The sequence below is a fragment of the Empidonax traillii genome, unplaced genomic scaffold, assembly GCF_003031625.1.
Source record: "Empidonax traillii isolate 1590-97213 ecotype Southwest subspecies unplaced genomic scaffold, ASM303162v1 scaffold428:size834259, whole genome shotgun sequence".
In the NCBI taxonomy this organism is placed as follows: domain Eukaryota; kingdom Metazoa; phylum Chordata; class Aves; order Passeriformes; family Tyrannidae; genus Empidonax; species Empidonax traillii.
In genome coordinates, this window is record NW_020955621.1 from 676913 (window position 1) to 691130 (window position 14218).

A 14218-nucleotide genomic window follows, 5' to 3' on the forward strand; every position below is an offset into this window, starting at 1 on the left:
CAGGATGCCACTGGCCTTCCTGTCCACCTGGGCTGGTGTTGGGACAGCGGCTCCCCCCCGGTGCGAGGCGTCACCCCCTCCCCGAGGACGCGGGTTCCCGGCTGCGACTGCGAGACCCAGGGCCGAGCGGCCGGGCCCGAACAGGAAATGCCACAGGCCTTGCTCATGGAGTCCTGGGGCGCCCCGACACCCCCACGGGACGCAGCGCCGGGGGCTCCCCGGCCCTGAGGGAAGCGGCGCCTGACGGCGGGGACCGCCCGGGCCGGGACAGCCAACGCCCTCCGGCCGCGGCTCCCTGCGGGCTGCAGCGCGGCCAGGTCTGAACCTGTTCCCGCCGGAGCCCGTGGCCGGCAGCCCAGACACGCCGCGGGGCCCTGGCCGCCGTTTGAAATCGGGACGGCCCCGCCTCGCCCCCGCCCCCGCCTCCCTCAGCCTCTCAGGGCCGAGGGGCAGGGCCCGGCCGCCATGGCAACCCCACAGCCTCCGGGGGCGGAGCTCGGGGGCGGGACAGGCGGGCTCCGTGGCCAATCTCAGCGCTGAACGGCGGCTGCGCGGCTTGGTGGCAGCCAATAGCAACGATCGCCGCGCCCTGGTGGGCGTGTCCTCAGGGGAAGGCCCGCCCCCGAGGCCGGGGATCCCTTTGTGGGGTTTGACAATAAGATGGCGGGCGGGGGGAGGCGGGGTTGGGTGGCTCCGCCCGTCCCTGAGGCGCGGAGCGGGCGGTGAGGCGTGAGCGGAGCGGGGGTTTCTGCGCGGGTGGCGGCGACAGCAGCGGCGAGGCGGTGAGTGAGTACGGCGGGCTGGGCTGGGTCGGGCCCGTGGAGAGCCGGTGCCGGCGGAGCTCGCGGAGGGGTTGGAGCCGATTCAAAATGGCGGCGGGAGCGCTGGGCGATGAGTAACCGCCGGGCGCGCTGAGGGGGCCGGGGCGGGCGGGACAAGGACCCCGCTCCCCCGTTCTCCTCTCTTCCTCCGCTGGGTCCTATCCCCAGCCGCGGTCCCGCGTCGCCCCCGCCTCCACCGCCGGGCGCCCCGCTGCCCTCCCACCGCCGGGCAGCTCCCCCTCGCTCCCCGCCCCGGTCCCGCCTCTCCGCCCGGCTCTGCCGAGCTCCCCCCGCTCGGCGCTCCCCGGCCCCGTCTGCGTTTCCACGAGCTGCTGCCCAGCCTGCCCTTCCCCGGGAGTTGGAGCCCCTTCCCGAATCCCTCGTGCCTCGCAGAGGTGCCTGCCAGCCCCCTATGCCCCGGGGGTGGACCAGACCCCAGGGCTTTATAGGGTCCTTTGTCCCGGTCCGAATAGGGATGTTTCTGGCCCTGCCAGCCCTCTGCTGTGTCTGCATCCCACCTTATAATTCGACACCACCATATGCGCCCACGTGCGTGTCTAAAGAGGAGTAGTAGTTCTCTTTCCGTCTTTTTTTCACCATTACACATAGAGCTCTTACATAGAGCTTTTGTTTCTTCCCACGGTTCTTAGAAAAGCCAGTGTTGGAGTGGAGAGGGTTAGAGTGATAGAGGGGAGATACAGCCCCTTCTTGTCTTCCTTTGCTAACCATCACCACTGTACTTAAAGCTGTACAGAAGGCAGACTGTGCTTCACTGAACCTCCAGCCTAGGGTAGGTCTTGTCTGCTTTCTCCTAAAAATGAGCACTGCTAAAATTCCCTGTCTTCTCTATTAACCCAATTAATGGGAAGCAGCTTTTTCCCTTCAATACTTAGCTCTATCTTTGGCAGCATATCACCATATGAGTCTGAATTGAGTGTGAATCTGGAATGCCTTAAGTTGAAGCTCCAGTAAGAGTTGGATCAGATTTCAAGCACCTTATTTGTAAAGCAGACTGGGAATTTTTCGATCCTAAACCCAAAACTTGTAATGAATTACATGATACTGTGCTCCCTGTGCTACTATTAAAAACAAATCAAACACCAAAACTCCTTTTTCCTGGTGTATTGTGCTGCAGCTGGCTGTTGTCTCCTTGACAGTTGGGTGGTTTTTTTGTAGCTGTTACAAACATAAGTTTAGTTTAACACACCAGGTTTGGGCTCATGACACGGGGATAGCAGTGGAAGAAAGGAGATGATGTAACTAGTCCAGATGTTGCCTCTTTGGGCAGAGACAGGTGCTGCTTGAAATTACTGGGGGATTTTGAACACCTTGACTCTGAAGCAGCAGCAGTCTTGCTCCTGTGTACCAAAGGGCTTTACACAATGGATAGTGCCTTTTTGAGTACCTTAATACATAAATCAGTAGGAAAAGGTACTGAGATTTTAATTAATTAAGTTTTAAATTCAGCATTCTCTTGAGATGAGTGCTTGTTGGAGACAGTGCAGAGAAGTCTGCGGGAGGTCATTTATGTGCAAGGTTTTAATTGCATCTGATAATAGCTTCGAAGTTAATGTGCTTTTACAGAGAACTTGGGTTCTGATGCACACGTGTATGCCAGTTAATAGAACCTAAAGAAATTATTACTGTGATGGGCATATTCTCATAAGTTTATACTAACAGAGGTCCACGTGGTTTGGCAGTTGCTCTAGGGAAGAACCTGGAATCACATGCACATTATTATATTGCATGGGAAAACTTTTCTTCTTTAGTATGTAAATAGGTTACAGACTGGACTGGTCTGCCAGCATCCCCTGTCATTTAGTTGGTAGATGTGATAATGGCCCTTTTACCAAGAGCTCCTTCAACGGTCCTCTCCGGTATTGGTCCGCTATTTTGGGAGGCAAACGGCCGAAGCCTCTTCCCCTAAAATTGTCAGATAAACCAAAGAGCACCAGAAAATATTTCACTTTTTTTTTTCTCGTGACTGCACCGTCTTTACCTGTAGTTATTGTGGAGTATTTTTTATTGGGTTGGTTTTTTTTTAAATGAAGTTTATGGCTATGTCACCTACCCTACAGGGAAGTAGACATTTTGGGATTCTAATAGTTACCATATACAGGCTCTCAAAGAGGTAATTTTTCATTTATAGAATGTTTTGAAAGTATACCTGGGGAGCAAAAGCTTCTGACATTTTATAGTTTCATAAAGTGTTTGCCAGAAATAAGAAATAGTTTATTGTCTTGATACTGTGATATCTGACTGAAGTTGTAGTTCAGATGCCTTGAGACACTATTTTAAATGTTGCTGTGAGCTCAGTCCATAAAAGAGAATGAGACTATGAGTTGGTTGAAATACAGTTTCCATGACATAACAGCATTTAGTTTGAATATTTTGGGTCAAGTCAAAGGATTTTGGCTTGAGAATGTTAAAGGTGGGGTTTTTTTCCATTGTGGTATTTTAATGACTGTGCAGCTTCTTGAGGAAAAAAAAGGTTTTCTGCACCCCCACCCCCAAGTCCTTTGTTGACCCCCTTCTTCCCTCCCAAGAGAGCAAACACTCTTGAAAAATTGTTTGTTACTACACACAGTAGAAAACAAGAGGGGATGTCCATGTGCATCCTCTTTACTTGTTTCTTTTCTAAGTATGCATTTCAGTTGCAGACACGGAACTGTCTTGTATTGTACAGACATGTCTAGAAAAGTATCTGAATTGTTTTCATAGTTTATCATAAAAGTTTTTGTAGCCTGTTGAAACAGCATTCTTTTCGGATTCAGTAATGAAAAGAATTGTTGCATATGATTGGAAGTTGTATTTGATATATAAAATCTTATTTTGCCTTAAATGTGTTTTTAAAACTCAGCCTTTATAGTTATTTCATTGCTGTCATTACTTGCATTATTGACATCTTGCAAAGTAAATCATCTTAGTCGTAAAGTTTCTGTGCTGGTAAAGGAAAATTTTCTCTAGTTCAGCTGTGTTTCAGTTTTGTGTTTGTGCCTGCCTGCTCTTTTTCTCTAGGTGCTACAGAGATAAGCACGGCTTTATACAGCAAGATGAAAATTGTATCTTTTTGTAACAAAAGTAACGAAGACTTGCTTTCAGTAGCTTTTGTGCTCACTTAAATTTTTCAGATCAGCGTGGAAGATTTTGTTTGTTCTTTAAACGGCAAAGGTGTAAGGATAAGGGAGAGGCTGGTCCAAAGGTCAGGGTAGCAATCTAGGACTTGGAATGAAACTGGCAGTTTTCTTCTGCTGCAGATTTTGGGTGTATTGTTGGCCAAAACGTTTGGAACAAAACCTTTGTGCTCTAGCTGTGAATTGGGTTCAGTAGTACTATTTAAGTTTATAGGAATGATATGAGGATAGAGATATCGAAGCAAAACTATTTTTGTTCTTCATCTCCCGTCCTTGCCTGACATCCTGCTTCCCTGTACTTGGTAGGTGGTGCTCTCACTTTTGCTGTATGGACTCTTGCTCAGTAGCATGGGAGAAGAGGAAGGACTGCATCAAACACAGTTACTGGTATGTCATTTTTTGTTTCTTAAATTAAACCATAACATAGTATTTTGTGCAGTCGCAAGAAAAAGGTGACAAAGAACTGGCTTTATGATGTAAGATGCTCATTGGAAGCGAGTGTTATAAAAAAACCCCAGTGAATGCTGTGAAAGGTTTACCTTGAAGAATCCATAAACATTTTTCCTCTGCTTTTACCTGCTCAAGCGTGTGAGTGATTTATTGAGGTTTTCAAGTTTTCTGCTGTGTTCTGTTCTTCTGTTGGTGTGCCTTCGAAGGCAAATGCCAAACGTTAGGTGTGTGTAAACCAGGATAACGTTCAATTGAAGTTTTAATTACTCTTCACAAGAATATAAGTTGAAGCAAAAGAAGCTTCAAACTCTACACAGTGTTTAATGTTTGATGACATGGTTTGTTAATAGTCCCAAAAGATGTTTCTAGAGGTTGTTTCACATGGAGGGGAGGGTGAGTTACTGTGCATAAATAGGATATCCTTTGAGAGGAAGTTTGCAGGAATGTCTAAAAATCTGGAAAAGGCACTATCAGGCAGAAACATGGGTTGTATTTAATGGGAATAATGCAAATAGGTTACAGGATAAAATTTTTAAAGAAGCTTCTAAAGTATTTAATATATTGCTAATCCATAATTTTTAAGAAATTAATAAAAATAACCGTAAGACCAAGTTCATGTACTCTATATTGTAGTCTCTGCACATTAAGATTTCTAAGGAGCTTTGTACCTTCAGCGGAAAGGAATCTTTTAAGAGTTGGCAAATCCCAAAAAAGGTTATTTCATGGGTATGTACAGCAATGTAAGAAGTGTTGTACAGAGTCAGACCAAGTGTTTATCTCGTTACTGTGCTATCCCCAGGTTTTCACAGTAGATAAGCATGTAATGTATTTTGAAAAGAACAGTGTTGTTGCCCTTTGGTGGATTTTGAGTGACTCTGAAAAAGCTGAGAGAGAGCTTTCAGAAAATACATGGAATATACTGTAGCAACCAGAAAAGCAAGGCAGAGTTTAGGGCTTGCCAAGGGAAATGGGAAATTATATAGAAAGACACTGCAATTGTATTTTGGTTTTATCAGGTTTTAGTTGAAAAACTGTGCTTTGTTTGGGTTACTAAATTAAAAAAAAAAATCCTCAAATATTGGACAAACAGGAATTTTAAGGACAGAAGACTTAGAAGTGAAGTTACAAAGAAGCATAAATGGAAGGATCAGGTACTAGCTTTCATTTGCAGCCTGATTTACGTAAGACTAAAATAATAATAATACCTACTGCATTTTAAAAAAAGCTACTTTGTATTCCAAGGATCAGCTGCAATATTTGCAGGAGGCACTGTTGTCAAAAATAGTGCAATTCAGAAGAAGAGCTGAGGCTGGTACTTGAGAGATACACCTTGGAAAGTTCAGCAAGTGATTTTTAGATGTGAATAATGAGAAGCCTGCATGCACCCTGTGTGTTTTTAGCTGGTGAACCTAAACTAGGGATACAGGAATTTAGCTGTCTTACAGTCAACTGGGAAAGGAGTACAGTAGCCCATATGGAGGATGACTGTTACTATTGTTACTGGACTTGCACAATTCTTATTGGAATTATGCAGTTCACTTACTCACCTGAGTAAAGGAACTGGAAGGACTGCTTTGGGCACCTCAGCTGAATGTCTCAAGTTACATGGAACAAATCCAGATACTACTTTCTCTGTAGCCAAAATAAGCTAATCTTTTTACATATGCTGCCCGTAGTATTTTTTTTCATGTTACTTTGTTAGGCATGTTAATGTTTTGGTGGGGTCATATCTTTTAAAGATGGTGTGCCAGGCTGTATTTTTATTTCCAAAATCAGAGGTTAAGCATGCCAGTAGAAACTCGGGAGGGGCGAGGAGACACTGCCTCTCCAGTAGGTGAAATACAGCCATTGAGATGGTTGCTTCTGTGCGAAGCAGCGGCTCCTGACTTCCATCAAGTGTGGAACTTCCTGGGAGCCAGGAGCTGGCAGCCCCTGCCTCTCTCCAATGCCATGCCTTGTGGACCTGCTCACCCCTGGTTCCCGAATGCCGTCTTTGGGACCCAGTTCATATATTCCTGGCCCCTCTTGTACCACACTGGCTTTCTATAACCTGGTATGATAATTCTGATGTTTCTGTCTTTAAAGAATTTGCTTTTTAAAGTTAAGATTCAAATTTGCTGTTCTGTTTTTCAGTCTTTTTTTTTTTTTCTCCCCTCCCTCTTGAGTGTTGATGTTGAGTGTACAAGATTGTTTTGTTTGTTTGTTTGTTTAACAGGACACAATGTTTGTTCGAGGATTAAAAAGAAAGTGTTTTGATGGTGAAGAAGATATTGAAGGAACTCTGGCTGGTATTAAGGCTATTCCTTCCTATAACCTTCAGAGGCAGTCGCTTTTAGATATGTCCTTGGTTAAACTTCAGCTGTGTCACATGCTGGTTGAACCCAACCTCTGTCGTTCGGTACTTATAGCCAACACGGTACGTCAGATCCAAGAGGAAATGACTCAGGATGGGACTTGGCAGATGATAAATACACAGAGTACAGGGCAGGCATCCCTGGATCGTCTTGTTTCAACAGATATCCTCTGTCGTTCATCTAGGGAACAAGCTGAGGGAAAGCATGTTCCGGGCTATGGTACTTTCAATAAAGACTTTGAGGGTGACCAGGGACAAGATAGTTCAGAAACTATGTCAACAGCCTCTTCAGTGCAAGCTCCAAGAAACCTGCAGAGCAACGTGTGGGAAATGGAGAATCCACAAGAAAATAAAGGAAACTTTCAGAAGTCTTTAGATCAAATATTTGAGACACTGGAGAATAAAAGTCCTAATTCCGTTGAAGACCTGTTCTCAGAAGTTGACAATTCTTACTATGATCTTGATACTATGTTAACAGGCATGATGAGCAACACAAAAATGGGACATTGTGATGGTCTTGAAACATTTTCTTCTCCAGCAAATACAGCTTCTAACTCTAATTGTAAATCTGATCTTAATGAGCTTGATCATATTGTGGAAATCCTTGTTGAATCCTGAAACTCCTTGTGTAGGAGGTAAAGATCTGTTAATGGGAAGAAAAGACTGGAGAGTTTAATATTAATGGGAAGAAAAGACTCCATAGTTTGTCCTATCAAATCTGCACGAGTATTTTACAAATATCTATATATTATATAGATATATATATTAAGAAGCACTTCATATTGCAAAATAGTGTTAACTCTTAAAGTTAACCTGCAACTTGTAGTGTAATAATGTGATTTATTGTCCACGGAACTGTAAGTACGTACGGTAAATGTTTCTAAGTTCGGGGTCCAAGGCTCTTGAAATTGGGTTCCTTTTACCAATTTTAGTTAGCCTTTGATAGAGGATAAGCTCAGAGAGGAATTCTCTCTCTTCTTATACTTCCCCCCATAAAAATGGTAATAAACCGAGAGAGAAGTTGGATAACTGGTTTCCTATTTTCCTCCGGTTTCCACTTTGTTACCCCACAAAACTCCTGCCATATCTGCTGCTTCTGTTCTAAGTTGCTACATGGCTCTTAAAGAGCAGTATGCAATAGTTCCTGTTTCCCTCGCTAGCGTCTTCTGGGTTTTGCTACAATTTTTACTTCAAAAATAGTTTTAAAGTGTTTACCGGTGTTTAGATTTTTCCAGGTATTTTCCTAAAATATATTTTTACTACAGATGTTATGTCAGCTGCTAACTTAGTAACTTTTGATCATATCTGCAGTTGATGTATTTTTTGCAAGATTTTCAAAAAGGGATTTTTTTTTACCATGAGCTACCCAATGTAGTTCAGTAAAGTGTATGTAAATGTAAATATGCAATTTTATACTTTACATTAAAATGTAAGAGCTGTTTTCATTATTCTGTTTTATAGAGTAGTACTTTACTAAATTGAGAATTGTACCTTTATGCTTTTCATACCCCGCATACTTGAGTATCATTATAGGAAGAGCTTTGATCCAGCTAGATAAAATTACATTTAATTCATTTCAGACCGTACTTTTTGTTAACTACAAACCTAAATTACATAGGTTTTTATTTATGTGTATTTATATGTAAATGTCATCAAGTGAATTGTTTATCACTGAAGTCTACCATCAAATATTTGTTTATCTGGGATAACTATCTTGCACTAATTACTACAAAAAGTGTTATTAGCGGCCTTTAAATCTCACTGGTATGTCATGATGTCTTGTCATAATTAATATGCTCCACTCTTACCAAGGGTTTCCTCTTGGCTTTTTTTTTTAATAACAAAAGATAATACAACATGGGATGGTGGTCTTTTCTTCACATTCGGTTTAGAGTATATATAATTAGGCTTCCTCCTAAGAGGCTTTTTTGGGGGAAAGGGATAATTTGAGTACAGCCTATGGTTTTGTTACAAAATAACAAATGTTTGCCATCACAAGCTGCTACTGGGGAAAAGCCACAAGCTAGCAGGGAGAAGGGGAAAAGATGGACTGGTTTCTGGAATGTGTTGGCATTGGCTCTGCCAGGGCAGACATCTGCCAGTGACTCAGTTGTTTTCTGAACCAAGCAAGTTGCTGAACATGAAGAGAAAACCTTGATGCGTCTGACAGGCTCTGCCTTCCCACGAGTGACCTTCCCTATATGCACTGTCCTTGGCAGATCCTCAAACTCCTGAAAAGGGGGCTAGGGGGAGAAATATCAAGGGGATGTTAAGGACATTTGAGTATCACCTTGAGAAAAAGAGACCACTGAGCTTATGGTTTAAACAAGTGCTTTAGAATCATCTGCTTTGAGGAAAAATTAGAGCATGTAGCTAAATTTTTCAAACTCAATAGATGTGTTAATATCAGTTCCACTGCATGAAATCACACACTGGCTGTGAGTCTTCAGTGAATCTGAAAGTGTTTCTTGTATTAAACTTGGCATAACGCAATCTGTAGTGACTGTAGTAGTTAAGCATTGCTTCCTCAATTAAAGCTTGATTAATAACTTCATATTAAAGGATGAAATACCACATAGGCACTTGCAAGTTCAATCCCTATGATATAGCTGGACCAAAGAAAAGCCAATGCTACGTGTCTTAATCAATCAAGACAGGTGTTACAGTAGTTTATCTTGCTTCAGGAGTCTACAAATGTTGATGCAAACTGTCATACCTCGCAATGAAATAACAGTCTGTTTTATTTGGTAGTGATTCTTGTAGTATCAGAAATTCCTTCAAAATTATAAACCTGCAGGTAATTTTTCCTGATGCTTTTCTCTATGTGAGGGTAAAGCAGAAAGCCAGGCAGTTTTATAAAGGGAACATCAACGTTAGGTTGAATAACAAAAAAATCTTCTGTTCCTCTGGGAAAGTTCCCCAAAACTGCTCTAAACTGTCTTTAAACAGTCTAAACTGTCTGCATGTTGCAGGTAGGAATTAGTATCATTTGTTCATAACTGTTATATACGTCAGATGCATGTGTGTGTGTTTATAACTCTATACCTTTTTACCGTACAGTGGATCTAGCTGGGTTCATTCCTTTACTGGGAAAGCTGTGCCTAATTAAAACAATTTGTAGAGACTGCTTGGCTTAATGGGAAAGGTATTGGGTAAGTATGCTTTTATGGAGTTACGCATTTAAACAGAAATATATATCCTGTTTTATTACATTCTTAAAACCTGCGCCAAATAAGTGCTTTTACAAGCCTGACATCTTGGCTTGGCAGGTATAAGAATTGGCGTTGCTGAAGTTTGCACAGTCACCGTACTGATGTGTGCCTGCAACTGGTCTGACTTTGCAGAGACCAGTCAGTGTAAAATCAGCTTGTCTCCCCTCTGCTTTAATAACGTGTCTCAGTCTAATTCAGCTGCTCGTGTTTTGCCTGTAGTGGCAGAAAAAGAGGAAAAGAAGGAATTTAAAAAAAGAGCTTTGTTTTCTAACCGCCATTGTAATTTCTTTGCTAGTTTAAAGAGGTATTGGTTAAATATGCATCACTTAAAGGTTAATACAATGTTTCCCCTCTATTTGTTCCTCTGAAGTACAGAGAAACATCAGAAATTATACAAAGCCTGTAAGATGGTAAATTCTAAATTACTTAATGAGCTGTTAATACAAGTGGTAAGAGATGGTACTTGCTGCTGGGGATTTTCTTAATTTCTGCATATAAATGGGAAATAATTTAGCCTCTGTTGAATTAGGAAAGGCCTCTGACAAATTTTGCTGCCATTTTTGTGCTCCTAGGGAAACGTGTCATGGAGTTTGCATGGCAGTCAGTGCCACGTGTGAAACAAGGCTGTTGGTTTGCGTGATGTAACTTGGCTGCAGACTTGTACAAAACAAACTTTCAAGCACATAGCTAATATAAAATCTGCTTCCTGCTCAGGTAACCTTGAGTTTCTGTCCCCTTCTGCCTCTGTGCCTGTGGTTTTATTTCTCCTTCTCCCTTGCCAGAAAATACCAGGTTCTGTAGCTCTTGTAGCAAGTGCAAGAAGTGTGAGAATCCAGGCTGCAGTAACAAGGTCTTGTCTGCCTATTGCTTCCCTGTTTGTTTGGCATTTATTGTTTTCTTTGTATCTGTAAGCCTGTCTAGCAAAAGATGTCACCTGTCTCTATGAACAGAGCCATATTTGCCTCAAGGACAAATTTGGTCAATGAAGAGGGGAATAATTTCTTTGGATGGAAAGCACCTTTCCTGACCAGACTGCTCCAGGAGTGCAGCAGTGAGGAGTTCCAGCCTTGAACAGAGTGGGGATTCACACGTGAGCTGAGCCTTCAGACTCACCAGGAATTACCTGTTTTCAAAGCTGTCTTTAGACTTTTTTTGAAGTCTTGGATATGTCTGGGCTGCTTTAGTAGGCATCTTAAAAGACATTATTGTAAATTGACTGGGAGTGTAGTTTCATATTGTAATTACCAGACCATTATGGATTTTTTTTGTGCCTCGGAATATTGATTTGAGTGTATGGCTGCTTTACAGTCCTGCAAACTATTCCATATTCCCATACAACTGAAGAGCTGTCAAAAGGTAGAATGAAAAAAAATCTACTTATTTGCTGACATCTAGGATAAGACAAATAAAAATGCTTTCAAAAGTGACTTCTGTTCAAAGTGAAAGTGTGCTTATGTCTCAGGCCTAGGATGTATAGTCCCATATGCAAAAAAACATGACATGATGACAAATTTTGTTTGCTCATCAACTCTTAAATGAGTGTGATTTCACACTCTGTGACTAATACTAAAAGTACAAAGCCACCAAGTTTCAAAGAAATGAAATAAACATCTTGGTAACATACATATTTTTGTCAATCTGACTTGTTCAACTACAAGGTTTTGCAAAGATTGTCTGAGCTCCTTTTGCTGTCTCTTGCAAAGCTGACAGTTAAGATAAATTTTCCTATTTTTTTCAAGGAAGTTCCATGAAGAGATGAAATCCCATTGAATAATTTAAGTTGTCAGCAAAGAGACTTACTTTAGATGTTTGTAGTGTCTCGTTTTAAAAAAATCCAGTGAATAATACTAAGATTTCATTATCTGACATGATTTTCATAAGTTTATATGGCAGCTCTTGTTTAAAAAAACAATTATTCCTTTGCTTAACCAAGATTCCCCCAAAATGAGTGTTTTATGACCTGAAGAATTACTGTGGTATGTTCATGCATGACCAACATGTCAACAGGAAAAACTAAAGCTAGAGGCAGCTTTGCGTTGCAGGGAAAACATTTGAGGAATTTCAACTGTCATCTTCTTAGGGAAGCATAATTGAAGATACAGGTGAATATGTGACTTCTTTCAAAAACAGAATTAAAAAGAAATTGTATCCACATGTCTGCCGCATTTGAAAGTCCCTTAGGAGCATGTGGAAAGTGCAAGTATATACTGCAACAGTAAAATGCTGCAACAAAGGAACGGTATATAATATTTTTCATGTGCCAATTACAGACAAGTTTTGAAGAGGAGATCAAGAAAGCGTAATGCAACTTCAAACTGGGATTGTGGAAGCTTCCAAAACAGGACTTCTAAAGGGAAGAACAGGTCTGGTTCTAAAAAATGTCAAACCTTCAAACAAAAGCCAGAAGAGTTTAATACTTAGAGGGGAAAAAAACAGTACTTGTGACAAACTCACTTTACTGTATTTGAGATCATTACTGAGGGAAAGGCTAGATATGGAAAGAACTGGGTGTTGGGATTGTTTTGTGTCCCATGAGCTGTCAAGTTTAAGATAAATATGTTGAATGTTTTTTTGTTTTAATTGAAGCTCAGTAATGCGGTTTGCTTTTGTGTCTCTGTTTGAAATGTATAGGGAGAAAGTGCTTTTTCTTGTAAATTGTGATTCTTTTGACAGAATAATGGCTGATTTACTACTCTTGGGATATATTCAGTAAGGTAGTGGTGGTGTTGTTTTAATAACCATCCTGAGTCATGGCTCTTTTTTTAAAAAAGCGTGAGTTAAGTGCAGGATTAGTTTGTTCACAGAGGCTTTACCACCAAAAAAAGGTGGTAAAACTAACCAGGCTTTAGTGCAGTATGCTCTGCCTTTCTCACTTCCCTATGGAAACATGGCATACGGGGTCATTCTGCCATTCAGCTTTAGAATACCTAATTAATTTCAACCAAATCTGGCAGATCTCACAGTCACTACATTTTTAGAATTTTTCTAAGTGTGGAGATGAGAGATCAGAAGAAAACCGCGTTCTGTACTGATATCCAGTAATCCAGATAAGGGAAAGACATAAGTTTCCAGGCATGAGACCAGCTTCAATTAGAGCTTGTACCTTAGGTACAGAGGTAATTAATCACAGGCATAAATCCATAGGAAAGCAGTCTTCATTAGTTCCTGGAACCATGTTTTGAGTAGATGCGTGGTACGAGGGTAAGGAGAAGTAGGAGACCTCCAGTGATCCTTTCAGATGAGTTATATAGAGACCTTGATTGGTTTGGGGGTTGGGTTTTTTTCTGGTTCATGTGAAATCTGCTGCAAAAGCAAAAGGGCTGCTCATGAGAATGGTACCCAGGCCTGCTGCAGTGAGTATAGTCATACTGAAAGGCCACGTTTAACATTAAAAAATCATATTAGTCCTCTGTTTGCCTCGAGCTTAGCTTAAGTCAAAATGGAAGAGCACCAGACTACTAAAACATGACATCCTTTGAGAAAGTAAGGGCCTTTGATGGAAACTTTTTGTTGAGGAAGACTATATAGGAGCTCAGCCCTCTGAATTCTTCACCTTGTGAGACAAGCACGACTCCTCTAGTGTAAGGTGCAAGTTGCATGGAACATGTCACCAAGATGAACTAGTTTTCAGTTCCCTTACATGAATCTCACTGTTGACACAAGAAAAAAAAAAAGACAAAACCCTTTGCAAATAATCAGCGTATTTTGTGTAATTTCTATTTAATTCTCCAAATGTTAAGCCATAAATCCAAAGTTCTGATGTGTGTATTCAAAGAACTCCACGTTCATTTTTCTCGTAGCTCTTGTCAGAGCATGTTTGAAACACAGCTGCCCTTTCTAGAAGCGCCTGCTGTAGAAGGCACGCGCACCCTTTTCTGTTGCACAGAACAAAAATTGGGGACAGAACAGCTGACCACATTAGGGCAATCACTTAAGAAAGAGTGGGCAGAGCAGGGTGTTGGTGTCTTTTCTGGGGTGTCTGCTGGACAGGAGGAGAATGACTGCACCAGAGGCTCAGGCATTGCACTGCTCCCTGGAGCTGTAGAAAGGGAGGAATTGTCCAGGACTGTGCCAGTGCTGTGAAGCTGCCCCAGTGGGGCTCAGGTCTACAAAACCTAATCTTTGCTCAAGTTACGAGGACACTTTGGTGCTGCTGCTGGTTCAGCTACCCCTTCATATGCTGCATTAGACATAAGGATCCCAGATCTGTCCCTTCTGCATCAGCTACCTTTGTATGCCTATCTGTTG

General features: G+C 42.0%; 1 protein-coding gene across 8 annotated transcripts; it reads left to right on the forward strand.

Moving 5' to 3' along the window:
• The first annotated feature begins 624 nt into the window (after positions 1-624).
• CDCA4 (cell division cycle associated 4) lies at positions 625-8614 on the forward strand. 8 transcript variants are annotated; one of them, XM_027894466.1, is made up of 5 exons: positions 625-782; positions 1444-1615; positions 4262-4342; positions 6279-6458; positions 6621-8614. In XM_027894466.1, the coding sequence occupies exons 3-5, from the start codon at positions 4304-4306 to the stop codon at positions 7374-7376; spliced, it is 975 nt and encodes a 324-aa protein (XP_027750267.1). In that variant the 5' UTR covers positions 625-782; positions 1444-1615; positions 4262-4303; the 3' UTR covers positions 7377-8614. The 8 variants fall into 8 exon arrangements, with proteins under 8 accessions (XP_027750267.1, XP_027750270.1, XP_027750272.1 ...); XM_027894469.1 differs by having other exon boundaries at positions 6282-6458; XM_027894471.1 differs by lacking the exon at positions 1444-1615 and having other exon boundaries at positions 625-786; positions 6282-6458.
• The last annotated feature ends 5604 nt before the right edge of the window (positions 8615-14218 follow it).

What these genes read in the sequence shown, in the direction of transcription:
- CDCA4 (XM_027894466.1), top strand. Translation starts at nt 4,304, where the DNA reads ATGGGAGAAGAGGAAGGACTGCATCAAACACAGTTACTG. An exon ending in TGCATCAAACACAGTTACTG is followed by an intron (nt 4,343 to 6,278) that starts GTATGTCATTTT and finishes TTCTGTGCGAAG; the next exon opens with CAGCGGCTCCTGACTTCCAT. An exon ending in CACTGGCTTTCTATAACCTG is followed by an intron (nt 6,459 to 6,620) that starts GTATGATAATTC and finishes TTTGTTTAACAG; the next exon opens with GACACAATGTTTGTTCGAGG.